Here is a 22,300-nt window from a genome sequence, read left to right as displayed (position 1 = left end):
AAGTCAAGTTCACTGGCTTCCAGTTTTCTCACTCTATTTTATTCCCCTTTTTTGCACATCAAGATAACACAGACACTTCTAATCCTGCAATAAACAATTTTCCACCATATTTCAAATATCCAATCTTAGTAAATGAACCTGCCAATACTGTTAATACTTAAAGACAGAGATGATCTGGGCCCATTTATCTCCAGAATCAAATATGAACTCCTTTTGGGGTAGTTAGAGGTTTTGCTATAATCTGGCCCCTTCCTACCTTTCCAATCCAATGTAGCTATTGTTAATTGTTATTATTATTGCCACTTTACATGGATGAACTAAGGCTATAACTCTCTGAACTTGCTTTCCTGGCTAGTTCACTAAGCTGAAAACAACAGGCCCATGGCTATAAAAGTGTCTTATTCATGTGAATAATAATCACTTTTCTTTCCTTTCCCTTCTAGACCACACCAAATACCTTAGGTTCCAACTAGAAAACAGTCCTAACCTCACCCCGCCCTGACAGTGCTGCTGGTCACCCAGCAAGACAACATGGTACAGTGATACAAGCTCATGGACTTGGGACCCAAAGAGGTGGGTTCATATCCTGATTCTGTAAGTCATTGCCTGTGTGACCTTGGGAAAGTCACTTGAGTCTGAGGTTTCCTCGTTGGTGAAATGAGGAGTTTGGACCAGATGAAGGTCTGTGATCATCCCAGGACCCTTGAGGCCAGGAGTTTTTCACTTCTTTGGCAGACTGGTGAAGGCCTATGGATCCTTTCTCAGACTCATGCTTTAGAAAAGTAACTGAAGAAAATGCTAAATTTCAATCAGAAGTTAGTGAAAATCAAGATATAATTTTTTTCCCTAATCAAATGTATAGGTCCTATGTTAAGAACCTAGTTAAGAACTCTAGATACTTGGGAACTCCACACAAATCTACCCAGAATTCTGTACACCTCTGACTATTTTCTGAATTTCTCACTTTTTGGTGGTTAGCTCCCCTTTTTCTACTCTCTCACTTGCCACACCTGTCTCTACGACCCAAAGAGGAAACATTGCCTGAACCTGGCATAGCCAGGAGGAAACTCCTAAAGGGAATCCTGACGTGTCTGCCCCTCAATTTCACCAGGGTTCCCTAACATTCAAAGGAAGGAGTTCAGTCACCATGCTTTTCAATCTTGAGACTTTGATTTGATGAATAATCTACATTTCCCTTTTTGTTTAAAAATCTGTTCAGAAAGTCAGACACGGGGAGGGGACGTGAGAGGTGATCCTAAGAATGACTAGAGATATAACTCACCAAACCGACGATTAATAAAAAATATCTGCCCTCAGGCTCCTGGAAGACTTGGGAATCTGGCTCAGAAGCAGGCTGAAGATGGTGCTGCGGGAACACTTCTCTCCATACGACCAAGTGACCGATCCTTTGTTCTGAGGCTAAGGGGAGCAGGCAATAATGCCGACAATACACGGTGATGGCGATCAGGTCATCCTTGGGCAAGTGGCTGCAAATCAAATAACCCTTGAAAGGGAAGGAAGCACAGATGGGAAAGTCACCTCGAACCATTCTCTTGGACTGCTTCCTAGGGCCTAGGCAACAGAATTCAATCCTTTTTAAAATTGCTGTTAAGAACTGAGCCCCCGGAGGACTCACACCTTATATTAAATGCCTAACATGGCAGGATGTTCACACCTACATGAACAAAACCTGAGGGTGCCCTCCAGGAACTCTCAGTGGACAAGGAGACAGGAGTCGTACACAGATGATCAATAACTCTTTGTGTCTGGACATACACAAACTACTGCGTGGGCAGGGAGGGGACATCTCTGCAGTACAGGCAGAACTGGGGGAGGATTATAGGTGAAGGCAATGTGGTGTTTCAGGGAAACGCAATGATTCCATTTTGGCTCGAGTGGAGGAAGATCACAGGAGAGAAATTTGGACAGTCTGTGGCCAAATTGTGGAGGGCCCTGAATGCCATGCTAAGGATTTCAGGTTTCATTTGGTGGGGTATGGTACAGTATAGAATCACCAGGCCTGGAGTCAGGAGGACCTGAGTTCAAATTTGGCCTCAGACATTTACTAGCTGTGTGACCCTGGGCAAATCACTTAGGCCTGTTTGCCTCAGTGTCCTCATCTGTAAAATTAGCAAACCACTGCAGTGTCTTTGTCAAGAAAACACCCAATGGGGTTATGGAGTCAGACACAACTGAACGATAACAAGAAGGGGCTGGCAGCCTCTGAAGGCTTTGAGGTAGGAAGTTACAGCATCAGAGCTGTGCTTGATCAAAGCTAATCCCACCAGTGTTGTGTAGGAAGGACTGGAGGGGGAAAGACGGCCGGGAGACCAGTCAGGAGGCTGTGCCACAGTCTGGGTGAAGGGGCCAGACCCGGGCATCAGTCTTGAGAATGGAAAGAAGAGGATGGAGGCTCAGAAGGTGGAAATGATTATATCTGGGAAGAAAAATGACCCTGAGATCCTGAGGCTAGAAGAAGGAGAGGAGGGCTGGGTGGAGAATGCCATTAACAGAAACTTTAAAAAAAAGGAACTTCACATTTCATTTGTAAGATAAATAAATGGGGACCTGTGTGGCAAAGTGGAGAGATCCCTGGGGCTGTCTTGGACACTACCTCGCTATGTGTCTGTCAGAGGAACAAGTCTCATGTTCTATTCAGAACAGCAGCTATCAAGGGAACCTTCTGTTTATTAATCATAAGCAGGACACGGGGAGAGTTCTAAGCTTGGCATGCTAAGGAACTCTGGGGCAGTGGAGACCAGTGGCTCCGAGGCAATCAAGACTTCTCTGGGGAGTCATTCTGGGTCGAACACCTCCACAAAGTAACCTGGCAGAATGGGAGTAAGTTGTCTCCAAGTGCCCAGGCTCTTTTCTGGAAAAAGCTGCACTCCCTCGAGGCTTCCTAGCTCTACACTCTGCTTCCAGTGGCCTGAAAGCAGCAGAGCTTGGGACCCTGGCACAGGGAACTACAATGCCTCCCCGCAGGGCTGCACAGCACTCAGGGAGGCTGGAGGCTCGTTTAATCTTGCTTTCTGCAGTGACTCAGGTCAGATCATTTCAACATCCTCAACCTGTTTCCTCATCTGCAAGATGAGACCAGCAATAGCTGGGTGTGCTTACCTCCTAGGGCTGCGGTTTGGCGCAGGACCATAAAGGGAGATGTAAATGCTGGCTATTGTGATTACTACTACTACATAAGAAAGGTATGCTATGTCTCCAGAATGAAACACAAGGTCAGGCATGTGCCTGAAGGCTCCTACCTGGCAGGCTTTAGCAGAGAATAAACAAACAACTCATTTTTGTTTATTGGCTACGATTTAGGAAGGATACTGTTCTATAGACCAGGAAACTGAGGCTCAGAGGGACAAAGCAGATTGCCCATAATCGCAGGACTACTAAGTGTGGGAGGCTCTCTGGACTGAAAGACTACTTACTTACTCTGGCTAACGCCAAGCTGCCTCTAGGAAAACAGATTATTAGGAAAGTCCAACAAAGTTACAAACTAAATACACCTTATTTGTTTTTTAGTTATGTCTGACTTTTTGTGAGCCCATCTGGGGTTTTCTTGGCAAAGATGCTACAGTGGTTTGCCATTTTCTTTCCTAGCTCATTTTACATAAGAGGAAACTGAGGCAAACAGGGTTAAGTGACTTGCCCAGGTCACATAGGGTCACACAGCTACTAAGTGTCTAAGGCTGATTTTGAACATGCATCTTCCTGACTCCAGGCCAGAGCTCTGTGCACTGTGCTACTAAATACACCTTAACTATACCTTAACTTGCTTTATTTAGAGTATCACTATTTTATTTTGATTTAATAAATTTTTTCAATTTTAAAGCAAAATAATGAGTCATAGTGATGGGGTACCTGGGGTCTAGATCAATTTGTGAAACCAACTTGTAAAACCAGTCTGTTCAGTTGTAACTGCAATTTGTCCTTTCCCACCCTTGAGCTCTGCCCCTTCTCCCTATTCCACACTCCATCTAGGCAACACCCTGTGACCCCTTTGTTCTTACTTAATCTCTTCATTTCTTTGGGGCCTGGCCCACACCCTCCTTTGTCCTTGCCTTTTGTCTCCTTGGCCTGGCCCAAATCTTATCTAAACTGTCTATTCACATGCTCCTCCTGGTCAGCTCTGGCCTTTGTCTATGCACTGAGGCACCTCCCATCTGGTCAGCCCTGACAATGGCAGCCCTACCCTTTAAAGGTAAAAGCATGTACCCCTCTCACTTGCAGGTCCCCTAAAGGACTCTTGCCCGCATAGAAGCATAACAATAAACTTCTACAACTCTCACTCCAATTAAGCCTGAGACCTTGAATTCTTTCCAGGTTTTTGCAGGATATTGCAGGTTTTCTGGTCTTAGATAAGATCATAATTCCTGCTGAACCTATTGGGATCCCGTCCCCCATCAATAGTTGTATATCATATCACACTAAAAGATTCACGTTCAAGGCACACTTTTGTACAAAAGAGAAATTCTGCACACACTCAGCTCTTTCAAATCATGGGCCTTTCTCCCAGTTCTGATTTTTCAGAATAAGAAAAAACATGAACCATTGATTAATATTTATATGTGTAAAGCTACAAATACTTTGTTTTACTGAAATTGCACCTACATTAAATGAAAAGTACAAAATAAGGTACCAACATGACAAATTTTGGTAAAGGTTATTTTAGGCTTGTCTTAGATACAGCTACAAAAACTTCAGGTTTTAATCCAGCAGTTTTCTCACCTTATAAAATAGAGAACACCCCAATATTGTGTACAGTCGCCTCATGTCGTAGTAATCTTCAGACTGAAAAAAAAAGACAACATGCCAGCTAGTTAAGAAGGCTGTCTTAAAATTATGGAGGTGATTTGATGTTCACATAGGGCTGACCTGGCCCAGGAGGTGCCCACATGATTGCCCAAGAGCTCATCTGTGGGGCTGTGGAGAGATGGTTTTGGAGACAAAGGACCTGGGTTCAAATCCTGCCTTAGTCACTTAGGAGATGTGTGACCCTGGGCAAGTCACTTGACCTCACTGGGGTTCATTTTCTTCAGCTGTAAAATGGAGCTAAGAGGAAGATTTCCCTACTCCCAGGGTTGTTGTGAGGATCCTCTGAGGAGCTGTGTAAAGAGTGCTGGATAAAACCCTGTAATGGGAATGTAAATTTAAAGATCTTCCCTGCCCCTAGGCTAAAGTGCACCTGAAGCCTGGGGTGGGAGGCTTGTTTTTCAGTAGACATTTTTTGATTGGCCAGTGGGTCCAGAAGGTTGTTACATTCTCTGAGCCAGGAGAAGGCTCTATAAGCCCTGATGTGAGGCTTTGTTTTGGGGGCTCACTTTGAGAAGTGTTCTGTGATTTCATCTGGATTATGGGAAGCCCTTGTTGAGAGCCCCCCCTAGTCTTTGAAAAACCCAGATGTTGATTCGGTATGGATGTAATGGTTGGACAGTTTGAAATCTGTCTACTTGATCTGTTTCTCTGACTTGATAATTCTGTCTGTATACTCTGAAGTTCGGGGTGCTGACCTCTTTCCCCTGAACTAGGTAAATGATACATATTTGACTGATTAAAGTAAGCTTGTTAACCTATTTTGAGTTGCTTTCCTTTATCAAAGCATCTCCAAGAACCTGTGTTGGCAGCAACCCTGAGGACGCTTGGGGTGCTTGCTGCTACAAACCCTTATGGATTAACCCTGGACAACTCTCATTCTCATGGTTCTCCTCATCAGGTCTGCCCCTGCCAGGTTTCATGCCTTGGCAAGCAGGCTGAGAACCTGGGCCCTGGGCCTGAAGGGAGCCGCCCTCCCCACCCCAGCTGCAGGGACTCCTCTGGCACTCCCCAAAGCCCAACCACCCCTTCAAAGGAGTCAGACCCTGACTGTCCAGGCCTGCCCCAGGGAGAGGAAGACACTGCACACCAAAACTATTTCAAAGTCAGTCATCAAAATGGGAAAAAATCTCTGGAGCACATTTCTCCTACAAAGGTCCAATTTCTAAACAAGAGAACCAAATTCTTAAGAAAAAGGGCCATTGGGGCATCTAGGTGGCACAGTGAATAGAGCACCAAACCTGGAGTCAGAAGGACCTGAGTTCAAATCTGGCCCCAGACACTTAACACTAGCTGTGTGACCTTGGGCAAGTCAGTTAAACTGACCTGCCTTCCCTCCTCCAAAAAAACCAAACAAACAAAAAAAAGAAAAAGGGCCATTCTCCAACTGATAAAAGGCTAAGGGAAAGGACAGAGTGCTGGACCTGGCATCAGGAAGAGACTCACGGTCCTTTCTCTGAATATGACAGAGATGATAAAGGGGGTGGCCTCAGAGAAACCTGGGAAGACTTGTGTGAACTGATGCAGAGGGAAGTAAGCAGAACCCAGAAAACAACTTATACAGTAACAAGTCTTATAAAGACAAACAACTTTGAAAGACTTAAGATTAATGCAGGGACCAACCATGATTCCAGAGGACTCAAGGTGAAACATGAATCCCACCTCTTAGCAGAGAGGTGAGGGACTCAGAGTACACACACACACACACACACACGTATGTATATATGACCATGTATGCATATATACATATATAGGATATGGTCAATGCGGGAATTTGTTTTGCTTGAAAATACACATATTTATATACACACATAAATACATATATTTGTTATGAGGGCTTTGTTTTTCTTTCTTTTTCAATGGGGATAGGGGAAGTGGGAGGGAGAAAAGGTGGGTTTTCATTAATTGGAAAAAATATAATAAAAAATTTTAAATCCCATGAAATCAGTCATCAGCATTAAGCTGTGTCTAAAACTTTCTTCTCTCACCAGTTCTGCAAAGTCTGCCGCTTCCAAATCATTTAATGCCATGTCGATTTCCATCTAAGAAGAGAACATTAGACAAACAAAACCCAAAATTATTATGAATCCATTCAGTGGCAGATTATTGAGGAGTTAGGTAATCTCTCTCTCTATATATATAATCTATATATCTAATCAGAACGAATTGGTATTTCTCCCTCTCTTTTATAGAAATACTATACCCTTTTTCTTTTTGCAATTACAAAGCAATTACTGGGTAGTCTTGAAAATACAGGCACCATCAATAAAACACTAATTAGGAGAAATAGGTTTCAACTTGTATTCAATGCAAAGCAGTGTAATCTGCTCATGAAGCAATTCTACTGCTCCTGGAGTTCTAAATAAGCTTATTTTTTTTTTAAAACATTTAAACAAAGTTCTTAAGAGCAAACAAGGATTCAATCTGAATAACCTCAAAGGCCATAGGACAATTTTTAAAATTTCCATGTAGTTCCCATAGTTTTTTTTTTTTTGTAAAATACCAATGTTCTCCTTGTCTATCCCTTCAGTACAGCAACTCTGTACAAAAATCTTACTGCCTGAATGAATGAAGAAGAGCCCCCCAGGATCTGGCACGGGACAGCTATCCCACTAAGCCTTCGGGAACTCTGCCGTCACATAGGATTTGGGTTTTGCTGCTATAGAAATGTCCCAGGGCATCTATCTGACTCATTCTCAGAGGTATCCAAACTGTAAGGAGAGCTTAGGAGTTTTATTTTTGTTACATAGATTTAAACTGGCCAAGGGGCTGGGACTGAGGTTGATTGACAAATGTGCTGCTCATTGGGAGGCAACATTTTTTTTCTTTTAAAAGCCAAGACATTCCCTACAGGGCTGAGAGAAACACAACGTTGGCCAAGATGATGGAACCTTCTGAAACGTTAGTCATGCCTCTTAATGTGTCCACACTCGTTGACAACCCACATTTTTCACCATCTAACAAAGACTATAGTTGTTTGTGCATGTGTGCCTGGGTCTGTGTGTTTTGTGAAGGAGATTTCCAGTTTCAGACACTGGCTAGTGGTGTGCTGTCCCGTTATTGAATTATGATACTTAATGCTCCAATATTTCTCTGGTTGGCCCTGATATCATTTAAGAAAAAATGTGATGTTAATATTTCTTCTCTTACCTATTCCAGTGTATCCCCAAGAAAAAGAAAATCAATAAGTCAACACAAAATAAAAAAAATAAAGAAATAAATTAAAAAAAAACCCAAAATCAAATAAAATCAAAGTAAAACCTCTAAACAACTGGTGAAAAGTGCCCATGTCCCACTCATTCTGTGAGAACAACAGGTCTAAAAGTTCTATCTCAGGTCATCTGGGGCCAGACACCACACGAACGCAAGCATTTACCCAAAACTGCTCTTTCTAAACAGGGAGAGGTAGAACCAGTATACCTCTGCTGTCCAGAACATGGACAGAAGGAGGAAATGGAAGACATAATAAAAGGCCCTTCAGGACCAATGAGCAAAATAAATACATACATAAAAATCAGGGGCAGGTATGTTCATGTCCTTTAGCTTCTAACGCCTTCATACGGAATTTCCGGACATCCTGTCAGTAGAACCACTCTTTAAAAAATTAACTGCTGTTTTTGCTTTTGTATTCACACAGTCCACCACACAACTGAAGTCTTTGCCTTATGACTTCCTTATTATTTGCCATGGGATCAATTTAATCCAGCAAACATTTTTTAAGCACCTGTGGTGTTCCAGGCACTGCGCTGATCACTGAGGATACAATTAGTAAAAAGACTGGAGTGGGGAGGAATCTTAGAGGCCATCAGGTGCAGGTGCATCTAAGACCCCTTCGTCTTAGAGATGAGGAAACTGAGGCCCACTGGGTCCCTATCCATTGAGTCCCAAATCCAGGGTTTCACCTACCATACCACCTAGCCACCCTTGTTTTTTTTTTTTTTCCCTGAAGAATTATCTTGCCTCCCTCACTGGACCTGGAAGTGTTTAGTGGACAAGGCTCATTTCTCGCATTTCTGTCTCCTCTTGGCATCTGATACAGTGCTGAGCATATTAGCACGGTCTGTAATTTTTGCTATACACAGATCTAACCCAGATAAAAGAGCCTAGGTGTCTTGCAGATATGAGTTCCATGATAAAGCAAAACATGGAGCTGAACTTCAGGTATTCCCAGTGCATGACCCTCTTGATACCTGGCCTTCAAAGTATGAAAAGTTATATCCTCTTGTAGGGAAACAGGAGTAAAAAATATAAAGACAATACTCTGAAATTTTTTAAATTCAAGAAAAGTCTGTTTTCACGAGTTAGCTTGGCGCTGAGTGGCCCTTGTCTCTAGAGCGTAAATAGGTATTGAGTTAAACAAATAAGGCTGTAGTCTATGAACAGCAGAACTGAGCTCTGAGTTTCAGGGTAGGGGGGCTTTTGCCTAGACCCAGGGTCATGGAATGGTGACTGTCTTCAGGAGGGACAGCCTTTGTGACCCTGTGTCAAGACTAGGGTACTGGGCCTTCTCTTAGTGGTCATCTAGTCATCTAGGGGTGGAAGAACAAGGGCCAAGTCACGTAAGGTACCAGGAAACTTTCCCCTTTAGGACAAAGGCCATGAAAAAATCCCATAGATTACAACAAGGTGATGGCAAAGGCTTGCATTGAACATTTTAAACCAAGAACACGTCCTGTCTGATTTCCTTCTTCTTAGCTAAGTTTGTACATTAAATAAGGACTTTCTCCTTTGGCCATCTTCTTTCCTATTTAAGCCTAAATCTAACGGCACAATACATCATAAAACCCCAAACTCCTGGGTGCTTTGCTTCCCCTTAATGTATTCTGCATGAACAGAAATACTACCCCATTTTAAGAACTCTAAATGACAATCTAGAATGATAAAGTCAGTTTCTCTTTAGAAAAGCAGTATTTCTGTTTTTCTTCAATGGATGTCCTCTTTTTGCTCATTGTTCAAGAAAGGATTGCTTCTTTCCTTGAACTAACCCCTAGCTCCCAGCTCAGTGTCCAGAACGGAGAAGGTGCTTAAGAAATGCTCCCTGGTTGACCGATCTCCCCTCCAGACCCATAAGTGACTGAGGAGACAAGGTGGATTTGCCAAGAAAGCCATTCTTGACTATCTGGGGAGACTGAGGTTACCTGTGTTTCCTGTGGAAGTGTGAGCCACTGGACACCGGGCAGGGTGTTGATGAACAATGAGCTGGAGGTATCATAGGACTGAGAGTAAAGCTTTTTGGGCTGAATTGCTCTTTGGAAGAACAAGTTGAAAAAGTGATCGAGCCGAGCGATGTTCTCAGCCTCACAGAATGCGCTGCAGAAACATGAACGTGAAGTCAGACAACAGCATCCGATATGTGACAACGAAGCCTTCAGCTGCAATGCCTCGCTTGCATTTCCCCTACTGTACACAGGACCGTCCTTTGGTCCTTCCTGAGTGCTGGGGACAGAACACACATGCGCTCCACCCTCCCCTTTTTAAATGCCAGTATAAACTTCTGTTGGAAGGAGGCTGACAATGATGTCTCAGTCAAAGGATGCAGGCACAGGGGTCAGTAGTGTCTTTTGTATTCATGGATCTGAAAATGCATGATGCTGAAAAGCAGGGTGGAAGGAAGGAATAAGCGCTTCCTAAGTGCCTATTCTGTGCCAGGCTCTGGGCTTTATAATCATGACCTCGTTTGAGCCTTGCAACAACCCTGCTAGGTAGGAGCTGTTATTCATTAAACCCATTACAGGTGAGGAGACGGGCAAACACAGGTTAAGTGACTGGTCCCAACTCACTCACTCCACGTCTGAGGATGAATCTGAACACGGGACTTCCTGACTCCAGTGGTCCCTTTACTGAGACACCAGCTGCCCTCACGACAGAGGGACTTTTCCTTTTTCTTTGATTTCTTTGGGTGTATAGTGGTATCCCAGGGTCAAAGGTTAAGGGCAATCTAGTAACCTGGGGGCCGTGAAATTGATAAAAAGACCTCTTTTGATAACTGTATTTCAATATAATCAATTTCCTTTGTGATTCTATCTTTTATTTTGTGCATTTAGAAACAATGTTCCAAGACGATGTCCACAAGCTTCACCAGATTGCCAAAGGAGTCCGTGACACCAAAAAAATCCCTGCTCCAAAATAAAGGAATATTTTTAACCTCTTTTTTTCTTTTTAGAAATTAAGAATTGAAGTGAGGTTTCCCCCCCAGGTTAGTGGAGGCAAATACTGATAATAATAACAATTCTGGCATGGGTGTGGAAGTAGAAATGATTCAACCATGAGTAAAAACAAGGAAGGATGGTAAGCCTAGTTATATAATTCTAGGGTCATCTCCCATATTTATTTACCTCTCAAGGGCATAGAGTGATTTGGCAAAGATGTCACAAAAGTAATTATTCAACGCATATAATATTTACCTGTTTAAAGAACCATACATAAACTTTAAGGTTTGGGCAACATCTTCTGTCATACTCCTTAGCTGAGGAAGAGGAACTCTAGGAAAGCAAACAGTATCTATTAATCCACAACCACATTGGTAAAACATTCTGACATCAAAAGAAGGCAAAATAGATTTAAATTTTAGATAACAGACAAGTGTATGTTTTATCTAGGGCTAGGTAGTGTTGTTATAGATGGTGCCTCTGTTTTAAATTTTATTTGAATATTGTTTTAATAAATAATGTCTTCTTCTTGTTGCTTGTCCTTTGTTCTGGAAGAAGACCGTGACATCAGGAAGATGATGCCATGACTTGGATTTAAGTGAGGGCCGTGCAAGGTCACCAGCCTCACTTTGTCCTCTGGAGTCATACAACTGGAGATGCATTCCCCCCTGCCAATGTCTCATTACCTAATTCTAGCATAGATGAGCATTCTGAGCTCCTGTATGGTAGCTGGCCAGAAATCAAGTCCCAGTGCCCCTGCGATAGCCATGGGGAAGGATGGCAAAGGAAGCCCAGAACTAATGTGCACTAAATCTCATCCGACCTCCTCTCTGTGATGGAATGTGAGAACCCCAAAAGAAAAGCCCCTCCTCCACCACGTTCTTAATCAGCAGTTGGCTAACTAGGATTGGCTACAGGTTCAGGGCTTTGGGGTGGGAGTAGAGGGCATGTATAATTTCCTTCTGGATGGTGAAAGCCAGTAAATCTGGGGGTGAGGTGGAGAGGAGGACCACAAGACAGAGGGGCCACCATTCAGCGATAAAGATGGTGAATCTATTTGGCTAGAGCTGGCCTTGGCAAGCCCATGGGCCAAACTGGGCCCTGTTTTTGGATAGCCAGGGAACGAAGAATCTTTCTTACACAAAAGCGCCCAGCGGGGTAAACACAGTTCATGTATTCTCCTTGGCTATTTCTGTGCTACAGTGGCAACAGAGAGCACAGGTTCTGCTTGTGTCACTTTCCGCAGCTGTTCAGCGTACCACACGTGGCAGCGAGGCACTTACAAACTCAACAGCATTGTGAGTGCCATGCCGTACCTGACATTTTATTTTTTCTCACTACCACTGCATGCTCATCATGTCAAAACAAGAAGAGGAAAAAACACCTTCATTATAATTTTTTTCTGTTTGGGGCTGAGATTCGAGTATTTCTGGACAAGAAGAAGCGCCCTCCACTACTGCTATCCAACAATGAATGGATTTGGAAATTAGCTTTTGCTGAACACCTGATGTTTCTTAATGGATTCAATTTAAAATTACAAGGTAAACCATGCTTACATGTGAAACATACTGCAGTAAAGTCAATTCAATGACAACTAATGTTATCTGAATTAGGAGTAATGTCTGCTTTATATACTCCCCATGTTGTCAAAATTTAAAATGGAAAGTGAGACCCCCATTCCCACATAAACTTCGAATGCATCTATCTTTTTTAGCTCAAACTACAGTTTCAGCAGCATTTTTCAGAACTTGATGTAAGTACAAAAGAAATGTCCATATTTCAAAATTCTTTTATTTAACTGTATAGTTGGGGAACTTTTACCTAAAGAAAATATCAAGAGAAGAATTTACTAGATTTTTCTAAATGCCTTTTCTAAGTGATGAATACACTCAATTAAACTCATAAGCTTTGGGACTGATATCAGTATTTGGCAGTACCTATCTGTATGAAAAGTCATTTTCAAAGATGAAATACATAAAATCTCATGACAGATCAGGACATTTGCAAATTATTTTGATGATAGTGAACACTAACTTTGAACCCCAATTAATCAAAATGTCACCAAGAAAAGAATTCCACTCTTCTCATTAACAATCATGCATTATAAAAAGATGTACTCAATTATGATATTTTAATTTTACCAGTAAAAAAATTGTGGAAATTTTCTCCCTGGTTGTATAAGTAACTATTCAACATAATCAATTTTTCCTCTTGGCCCATGAAGCCAACAACTATCTGGCCCCTTCCAGAAAAAGTTTCTTGACCCTGGGATAGAATTTCTCTGGTGCGAGGTGGCCAAGAGGGGGCACAGGGAGCATGAAACGCTCCAGTATTCCCTTCCTGTTTGTAGGACCTGTCCTTGGAATCTGTTCTTCTGGTTGATCTAGGCTACATTTCCTTCCCTATGTGCCTCTTCCCTCTCCCACAGGTCTATGCCTAATTTTTTCTTTCAGACCCTTAGGTCCCTGGGGGAGCAGGATCTTTATGTGTCTAAACTGGAGGACCAGTCCCTTTCACTCTTTCTGGTAGTTATTTGCATTTGGCACAACTGTGAGCTCTATGAAGGCAGGTCTTTGTCTGATGTAATCTTTGTGTCTGCCCCAGGACTCTGCCCAGATCTCTACACAAAGTCTATGCTTAACCAGTGTGGGCCGCAGCCAGCTGACCACCAACTTGTCTTTTTCTTACTACATAGAAACCCCTGAGGCTCCTGTACTTAATTTCCTCTCAGATCTGCTCTTGCTACATTCCCTTCCTCCAGGTTCTGCTTTATTTCCTCTCCTGTTGCCTTTGGTCCTTCTCAGCAGGCTATTTACCCCAGTCCATTCACTCTAGACTGACTCATTCTGAGTTTCATTCAGTTCTCTCGGGATCCGCACTCTCACTAAAAAGCACTTTGCTTCTTCACAGCTTCACCAACCAGAATCCACCTGAGATGGCCAGGAGGTGGGAAGACCTGTCACAATTCCTGTGTTCCCTTCCCCAGACTTCTGCCCTTGTCCAGGGGGCTGAACTGCTCCCACAGCTTGGATCAGACTGAGATGGGAGTTCTAGGGAGATGGAGGTCTGCCAGCTACTCTGCCTCTATTCCCTCTAGAACCCTCAGCACCATCATCTGACTAAGCACCCCTGGGTCTTGCCATCCACCCTGAACTCAAACCAGAGGAATCTTAGGTCTTTCCATCTGCCCAGAATCCGAACTTCCTTTCGGTGTTGTATCATCAAATTAGAGCGTAAGCTCCTGGAAAGCAATGGCTGTCTTGATTTTTCTACATGTTTTTATCTTCCCCATTTTACAGTGGAAGATATGAGGCAGACAGGTTAAGTGACTTGCCCAGGGTAACATCTGGGATGTGACTGAGGATGGATTCGAACTCAGTTCTTTCTGATTCTAGGCTTCATTAGCATTGACACGAGCATGACAGAGTAAGCCAATGTTGTTTCTTGGGAGGCTTCAGCAATACCTTCCCTCAAAATGTTTAAACTATTTAACTCCCCCTCCCACATACTGACGTTTGGTCACATCTGTCTTTTGTTTCTCCTCTATGGGGCTACTTCTTTTTTTTTTTTTTAAAGCAATTGGGGTTAAGTAACTTGCTCAAGGTTACATGGCCAGTTGTTTCTGGCTGTGGTGCTGAGTATCTGAGCCCGGATTCAATCCCCAGGTCATCCCAACTCTGGGGCCAGTGCTCTTACTCACTGCGCCACCTGGCCGCCCCTGGCTTCCTATTTTCAATGCTATGGTAAATTACATCACAGAAATACAAAATAGCTTCATTAAGTACAAAGAGGGTACATCTCCAAATATTAAGTAATATTCTAGATTTGAAAGGAAGGAGATGATGTGTGATACACAATGTTGTCGTTGTTGAAACCCATTTGGATAAGCCAGGCCATAGTCAAAGAGTCTTTATCTTTTGAAGATATTGAAGGCCAATATAACATGATATGGCCTCTGCACTTTACTCCTCGATACAGAAGATAATTTAAAGAGAAAGAATTGGGGAGAATGTACAGTGGAATCAGGACTTGTCAAAATGCTGAATTCATGTAACAAATAACTAAGACATGGATTTGCTTACTGGGGTACACCTAGTATATTCTAACAAAACCATATGCAATCTCATGGCCTCTCTGTCACATGTACAATGCCTTTCAACACCAAGCAGTTTAGTTTTATATTAAAAACTGAATATTTAAAATAAAATATACTTTATAAAATGTGTATTTTATGATTGATTTCAATGCATAAAAGAAAAAAAATTCAACTTACTCTTCAGCAGGAAGTCCAATTAATAACAATTTGTCATCTTCCTTCCAGTAAGCCACATGTACTAATTTTTCATTTAAAGAAAGTGATGAGCTAGAAAAATCAAGTCAGAAGGTCAGTGCATTCGTAAAGACTATGAAATGACAAACAAGTAGTCTTACTCATATAATATTACATATGGTGTGTTTTGTGGATTAAATGTTTAATGAGCAGATTCTCTGAAATATGACTGTGATACAGGAGAGATGAAACATTATATGTGAACAAAAAATGTAAACGTATTATAAATTTTTTCAGAAATATATTTTAGGGGTGGCTAGGTGGTGCAGTGAATAGAGCACTGGCCCTGGAGTCAGGAGAACCTGAGTTCAAATCCGGCCTCAGACACTTAACACAAAAACTAGCTGTGTGACCTTGGACAAGTCACTTAACCCCAACTGCCTTCCAAAAAAAGGCAAAAAATATGTATTTTAATACCACTCAGTGGCCAAGAACATGTTGATGCCAAATAAAATTGTACAATGATAATTTTCTGTTAAGTATTTACATAAACATTTTGATATAAAGAGCTTTCAGATCAGTTAACAATATTAAAATGTTTTAATGATCTTGTTCAGAAATAAATAAATAACGTATGAAATAATTCACTTCACAACTCAACAGGAAGCTCAGGTCATATTTACTAAACCTCTCCTAGCTGCAGAATATTGGATTAAGGGCCATGGGATTTTCAGCTAGCAGGGACTTTAGAGATTAACTCCCTCATTTTGGATTTTTGGAAACCGAAACCTAGAGAAGGCAACGATTGCAGACAGATGGGTGTGTGTTTACATGTAATCTGGAATTAGTGAACAACGTGGCCTATGTGTAGTTTCTGGTTTTTGGGTACTTGGGCTCTGCAGTGTATGGTCACACTTGGTACTCATGGCATCATTGCTGCTCTAGGCCTCCGGGTTCAAAGCCTCAGAGTCCTCCCTGGCTCTTCCTGTCTCCTCTTTCCCCTAATGCCCATCAGCTACAAGTTTTGTCTCTCATCATTCTCCCATGTGTTCCCTTTTCTCAGTTCACACACAGTTTTTAATCTTGTTCAGACCCTCAGAACCTCTTCCTGGGGCACCTGCAATGGCTTTGTGGTTGTTGTCTTCCTGCCTCTGGTCTCTCTCTTCTGCAATCTCTCACCCATCCAGATGCCAAAACGCAGAACTGAACCCTTCTCCCTCCCTCCACAAAAATTTGGTGGCTCTACACCAAGTAAAGGAGGAAATATAAAATCTTAAGGCTGGCATGTAAATCCTATTGCAATCTAGGCCCACTTTTCTTTTCCAGTCTCATTTCATGATTCCCCTTTGTACACTCTCCGTTCTAGTCAGACTGGCCTGCTAGATGTTTGTTGTATGTAGTACCAGCTAACAGCTAACCCACAAGGTAGTGGCTGGGGGTTCTTCCCCCCCTACATAGGAACTCACTCTTTCTGTTGCTTACTTCCTTCTAACATGTCACCATGCTGGCAAGTTAAGGCTTTCCTAGAGGGAGGATGGTTGTATACTCAATACTTTCAAGGTCCTCCAGTTAAACTTTGTGGGTATGAACCCCCATCAATGTAGTTCCCATGAATATAGCTCTCACTAATACTTAATTAACAGCAAGAACAGTAAACAAAAAAACAACCAAATAACACATATTTATATAACATTTGACCAATTCTGCCAATAAACCAGAATCACATTCCCTGTCCACTGGGTAGCGTGTCCATTGTTGAGAGAGGTCTTTACACTTAAAAGTCCTAGGAGAGTAAATCATACATGTGGCCAGGACAACTCACAACTTTGGAAATGTAGACTTCAATATCATCTCTAAGGAACGGTCCATAGAAATTCCTTGAGGAGACTAGCTTCTGTGTGAACAAATGCTTCTGTTACTGAGCTGAGATCACTCAATCAGTTATAGAGTATTTACTAAGCACTCCTTATTGCCAGAGCACTAGAGATACAAGTATAAAGAACGAAACGATACATACTTGCAATGGGCTGACATTCTAACAGGAGGGCTGGGGGGAGATGATTTGTGTTGTGCTGGACTGTAACACTTTGCCACACATGGCACTTTAGCTGGATGCATCAGTCTGCGGGTCTGAGGCTTCTCTGACGCTCTGCTTTCATGCTGTTCCACTTCTCAGGTGGGCTTGCTCCTGGACAGCAACTCTATGCCCATCACTGCTAGCTTCAGACTTAGCTGATGCCTTCAGTTGAAATAGCGTTATGAACTTTTAAGAAAACAACCCTCATCTTGATATGGGCAAATGTCTCTCTAATTCTGCTCCTTTGGCTGGATTCTTCTCCTCCTTCACTTCACAACTACAACAGGCACAATGGAGGAAAGTATCTTCTGTCTTTCTTCTTTTTATCTCAGCAGCAAAGTATATTTTCTGCACCCCTTCTTCTTACTAAGTGATACCAGGGAGCAAAGGATAGACTCTCTAGCTTATCACAGGCAAATAAGCTGTGTCAGAACATTCAACGATTGTTTTCTCACAACACTGGAGACTTGGGCCCCAGAAATGTGGGCATCAAAGACCACAATTCCTCCCCCCACCCTGCTCCCAAACCCCCATATAAATAGTATGGCATCTCCTACCTACAGGACACTGCACAAGAGTTGGAATGCATACCCTCTTCCCCCTGCCTCAAGGACCCTCAACCTTCCTTTGAAGCCTCTTTCATGAGTCCCTTCCTGACTCTTCCCAGCTACTGAGATTTTCTTACATCTATACACTTCAGATTTACTTACTGGTGTACAAATTGCTTCTGCCCATAAGTTCCTTGAGGGCAGGGACTGTTTAAATTTTGTCTTGCATCCTCAGTGCCTAAAATAAGGTCTCATACTTAGAAGCTTATACTGTATGTTTTTTCCATTTATTAAGATTCAATTCGATTAAGCATTTACTAAGCACCAACCCAGCACCAGAAATTAATACTAATAATATTAGTGACCTAAGCTTGGAGTGAATTGTTTCAAGTGAGGTATGAGGTCAAAAGTGAGCTTCAAGGGCTTGATAATTTACTGTGAGATGAGAGAACAGAGGCTATCGGTGTAGAAAATGTTTAGTGGTTCTGAAAGGGAGGAGAGATGTGGCCTGAAGGGATGGTAGGTAGAGAGATAAAGCATTTCTTTCTTTTTTCCTTCTTTTTGGAGGGGGGAAGGCAGGGCAATTGGAGTTAAGTGACTTGCCCAAGGTCACACAGTTAGTACGTGTTAAATGTCTGAGGCCTGATTTAAACTCAGGTCCTCCTTACTCCACGGCCACTGCCCCCTGAGATAAAAGCATTTCTTAAGGACAGGCACTGTGCTGATCACTGAGCCAAATACACACAAGCAAGGCAATATCTGCCTTCTGGGAACCTATGTTTGAATGTGATGTCAATGCATAGGGAGTAGAAAGGGGCAAAGGGAATGCACTCCACACAGTGGCAGGGATCAGGAGGTACCTAGGAAATGGCAGGGAGTCCTGGTTCTGGAAAGAAAAGTCAAAATTTCCCCTATGGGAGCCTGGTTTTCCAGAGGCAGAGCCAAGATTCTAGTGGGAGACACAAGGATGATGGCATGGAGATGGCCAGACCCAGAATTAAAATAAGACTAATACTTTTTCTAGGTTCTAAAGAATGACACAGACAATTTAAAAATTATTTCTATTCTTTTTTTTTTTTTGCTTTTTGGAGGGCAATTGGGGTTAAGTGACTTGCCCAAGGTCACACGGCTAGTTTTTTATTTTTATTTTTTTATTATTTCTATTTTTTTTTTTTTTTTTGCTTTTTGGAGGGCAACTGGGGTTAAGTGACTTGCTCACATCACATGGCTAGTTTTTTTGTGTTAAGTGTCTGAGGCCAGATTTAAACTCAAGTCCTCCTGACTCCAGGGCCAGTCTTCTTTTCACTGTGCCACCTAGACGCCCCTGATTATTTCTATTCTTAATGAGAGCAAGAGGCAGTGGCCCCCACATGGAGATGAGGAGCCACATAAACAGAATAACGCCCAAGTTATGCTTCCGAAGCAATGACCTAATATTCCCACGATAATTCAAATACTTGGAGTCAATATAACTATATTAAAAATTAAGTTTTCTTTTTTATTACGAACCTGACAAGCATCAACAAGTACAAAAAAGTCCATGTTTAAGAAAATAAATGGAAAAAGATGCTTTTATATGAAATAGTGTACCTCTACTTTATATAACTTTTAATAATAATAATGGTGATGGTAGTGAACTTTTATCTTGCACTTACTATGTGCTAAATGCTTTTTGATTATTATCTTATTTGATCCTCTCCATAAGCCTGGTGCTATCAGTTATTCCCATTTTACAGACGAGGAAACTGAGGCAAACAAGTTAAACGACCTGCCCCATGTCACACAGCTAATAAGTGTCTGAGGCCAGATTTGAACTCATGTCTTCCCGACTCCAGACCCAACATTTTGTCCACTGTGCCACCTGGCTGCCCTAGAAAATTATTTCTAAATTTAACACGGCAATAACAATAGCGCCCTTCTTGCTTGTCTGCGTTCCCTTCTGGACTTCCTACTACTTTCTTCAGTGTTTTAAAAATGTTTCAATGATGTTATTTTCCTTCCCTTTCTTTTTTTTTTTTTGGCAACACTATCTTTATTCTCTCACTTCCCCAGTCATTAATTACTGCCTAATCACCCTCTGTCCCCAGATGCCCTCCCTTGTAAAAAAATAAAAGTATAATCAAGGAACACAAATAGATACATTGGTCATGCTTGAAGATGTATATGACTCATTCTGCCACCCTGGGCTATTATCTCTCTGATAAGAGGTGGAAAGTATGATTTCATCATCAGTCTTCTGGGGTCATATTTGGTAACTTAAATGATATGATTTCTTAAAGTCTTTCAAGGCTGTTTTCCTTTATAACACTGTAGTCATTCAGAGAGGTGATGGATTTAATATGCAAAATGAGACGTACATTTTGGAATACAGACAATGTAGGAATTTGTTTTGTTTCACTATGCATAGGTTATAGGGATTTTGTTTTTCTTATAAATTGGTCAAGCTGAAGAAAAAGAAAACTTTTTAATTAAAAGGTAAAATAAAAATTTATAATGTTGTATTCAATGTACAAATTGCTTTGGTTTTGTTCACTTCACTGCATCAATTCAAATAAATCTTCTTGGGTTTCTCTGAACCTCCCCTTTCATCACTTCTTATGGAGTAATAATATCCCACTGAATGTCAAGCTTGTTCCCAATTCAGACCTGTGACACAGCAGACCCCTGGCCAGGAAAACACATCCTTCCTACTCATGGATGGCAGGAGGTGGGCTTCCACACCCCTCCTAAGACATAGCAGTGCAGTTGTATGTTATGCTACAGGTTATGGGCAACAGGAGTCATGGGAGTTTTTGAAGAGGAATGATGGCAGACCTGTACTTTAGGAATATCAATGAGGCAGAGGAAGGGCTGGCTAGGTCAGAGTGTTTTGCTGGGTGTGCTGGCACACGTATCCAGGAGGCATGAACAGTCAGTGTGTGCAGTAAGTAGAAAGTCCTGCATCTGGAGTCAGAGGACTTGGGTTTGAATCTCACCTTTGATGTTTACTACTTATGTGAACTCTGGCAAATAACTTAAATTCTTTAGGTCTGAAATGAGGAGCTTGGATCAGGTGACCTTGTAGATTCTAATAAATGCTAAATCCTATGATCCTAATGTGAGGAATCTGAAAAAATCTTGGATTTAAAGGAAGTGGAAATAGTGGTGAAAACACTGGATGTGGGTTTAAATTGGACAAGTCATCTTCAGTATTTTTCTCGGCAAAATGAAGATGGTCTCTGAAGTTCCTTTTGGTTATAAATCCCACAATCTCAGTTTTAAAAAGGTCTTATCAATGACAGCTTCTTGGATGAAAAGACATTTACGGGCATTTTTGCTAATGAGACCGTTCCTTTATCAACATTTTCCTCTGATCAACACATACAAAAAAGACAATTTGCAAAACAGAAAAAAATTACAATTAAATACAAATTAGTTATTACCTGGTAACATGTGTCCCAGCTACATTTTCCAGCATGTCACAGAGGGTTAGAAATATTCCTCTTACACTTTTAAGTTTCTGAGATGCTTCAGACACTGGGTAATGGTAAAGAATTTCCTGCTATTTAATTGACAAGAATTAAAAACATAATCAGTGACGCTCAAAATTGCTAAGCCAGTATTTCCAACTTGAAAACTTCATAATTTTAATAGTCCCCTACAAAACAGGCAAACTGTTACTTAATGCCAGTAACTGTTTTTCTTCACATCAAAATTAAGATTTGGACTTGGAAATTCAATCTTTGTTTTCTAGTATTTTGGGTCATAGCAATTCCTCATTAAAACCACTGAGTTGTGGAAGGGTTGAGATCAGGACCAGTGGGGGGGAATGCCCACAAGATGAAATCACACATACTTTAAGTATTTCTAACATGCAAATAAGTCCACTTGCAAATTAAGTTAAAGGCAACAAAACTATATTATGGTGAAGACATGTATACTAATTAGTGATACTATATGGGAAGAATTCAAAATAAACTTCCAATTCTTTTTCAAGCCTAAAAAAAAGGTTCTAGGGGCGGCCAGGTAGCACAGTGTCAGAACGACCTGGAGATCGAATCCAGGCTCAGACACTTAGCACCCACCCAGAAACACCTGGCCGTGTAACCTTGAGCAACTTACTTAACCCCAATTGCTTAGGGGCAGCCAGGTGGCTCAGTGAGTAAGAGCACCGGACGACCTGGGGATCAAATCCGAGCTAATTGGCCGTGTAACCTTGAGCAAGTTACTTAACGTCGATTGCTTAAAAAAATAAAAAAAGGTTCTTGACCAAAATTTTACTTTTGTTTCTTTATAGATGCATTCTCATAGAGTTGAAACTAACCTTGGGCAGTCAGAGATTTGTCCTAGAAGCAGATGAACCTAGGGGCATGCTTTCCACTTCCTTCTCCCAATGCTAAGCCCTGAATGGCCCACTCCTTAACCAGGTTGGGTGTTTGCTGTAGCCCAGAGTCCCGAC

The 22,300-nt window shown here is 41.8% G+C and overlaps 1 protein-coding gene across 1 annotated transcript in view; it reads right to left on the bottom strand.

Moving 5' to 3' along the window:
• The window catches only part of INTU (inturned planar cell polarity protein), a 70,176-nt gene that overhangs the window by 11,933 nt on the left and 35,943 nt on the right, over positions 1-22,300 (bottom strand). The window contains exons 5-11 of the mRNA XM_069091165.1: positions 21,285-21,403; positions 15,241-15,330; positions 11,223-11,300; positions 9,957-10,128; positions 6,807-6,860; positions 4,735-4,797; positions 1,283-1,504 (exon numbers count right to left, since the gene is read on the bottom strand). Coding sequence (XP_068947266.1) covers positions 1,283-1,504; positions 4,735-4,797; positions 6,807-6,860; positions 9,957-10,128; positions 11,223-11,300; positions 15,241-15,330; positions 21,285-21,403 — 798 coding nt within the window. The remainder of the gene's footprint in view (positions 1-1,282; positions 1,505-4,734; positions 4,798-6,806; positions 6,861-9,956; positions 10,129-11,222; positions 11,301-15,240; positions 15,331-21,284; positions 21,404-22,300) is intronic.

Source organism: Petaurus breviceps, unplaced genomic scaffold, assembly GCF_028583685.1.
Source record: "Petaurus breviceps papuanus isolate PSGF00001 unplaced genomic scaffold, PetGlider_PUasm1.0 126, whole genome shotgun sequence".
NCBI lineage: Eukaryota > Metazoa > Chordata > Mammalia > Diprotodontia > Petauridae > Petaurus > Petaurus breviceps.
Note: the sequence above shows the minus strand (reverse complement) of the source record. Positions and strands in the feature narration are given on the sequence as shown.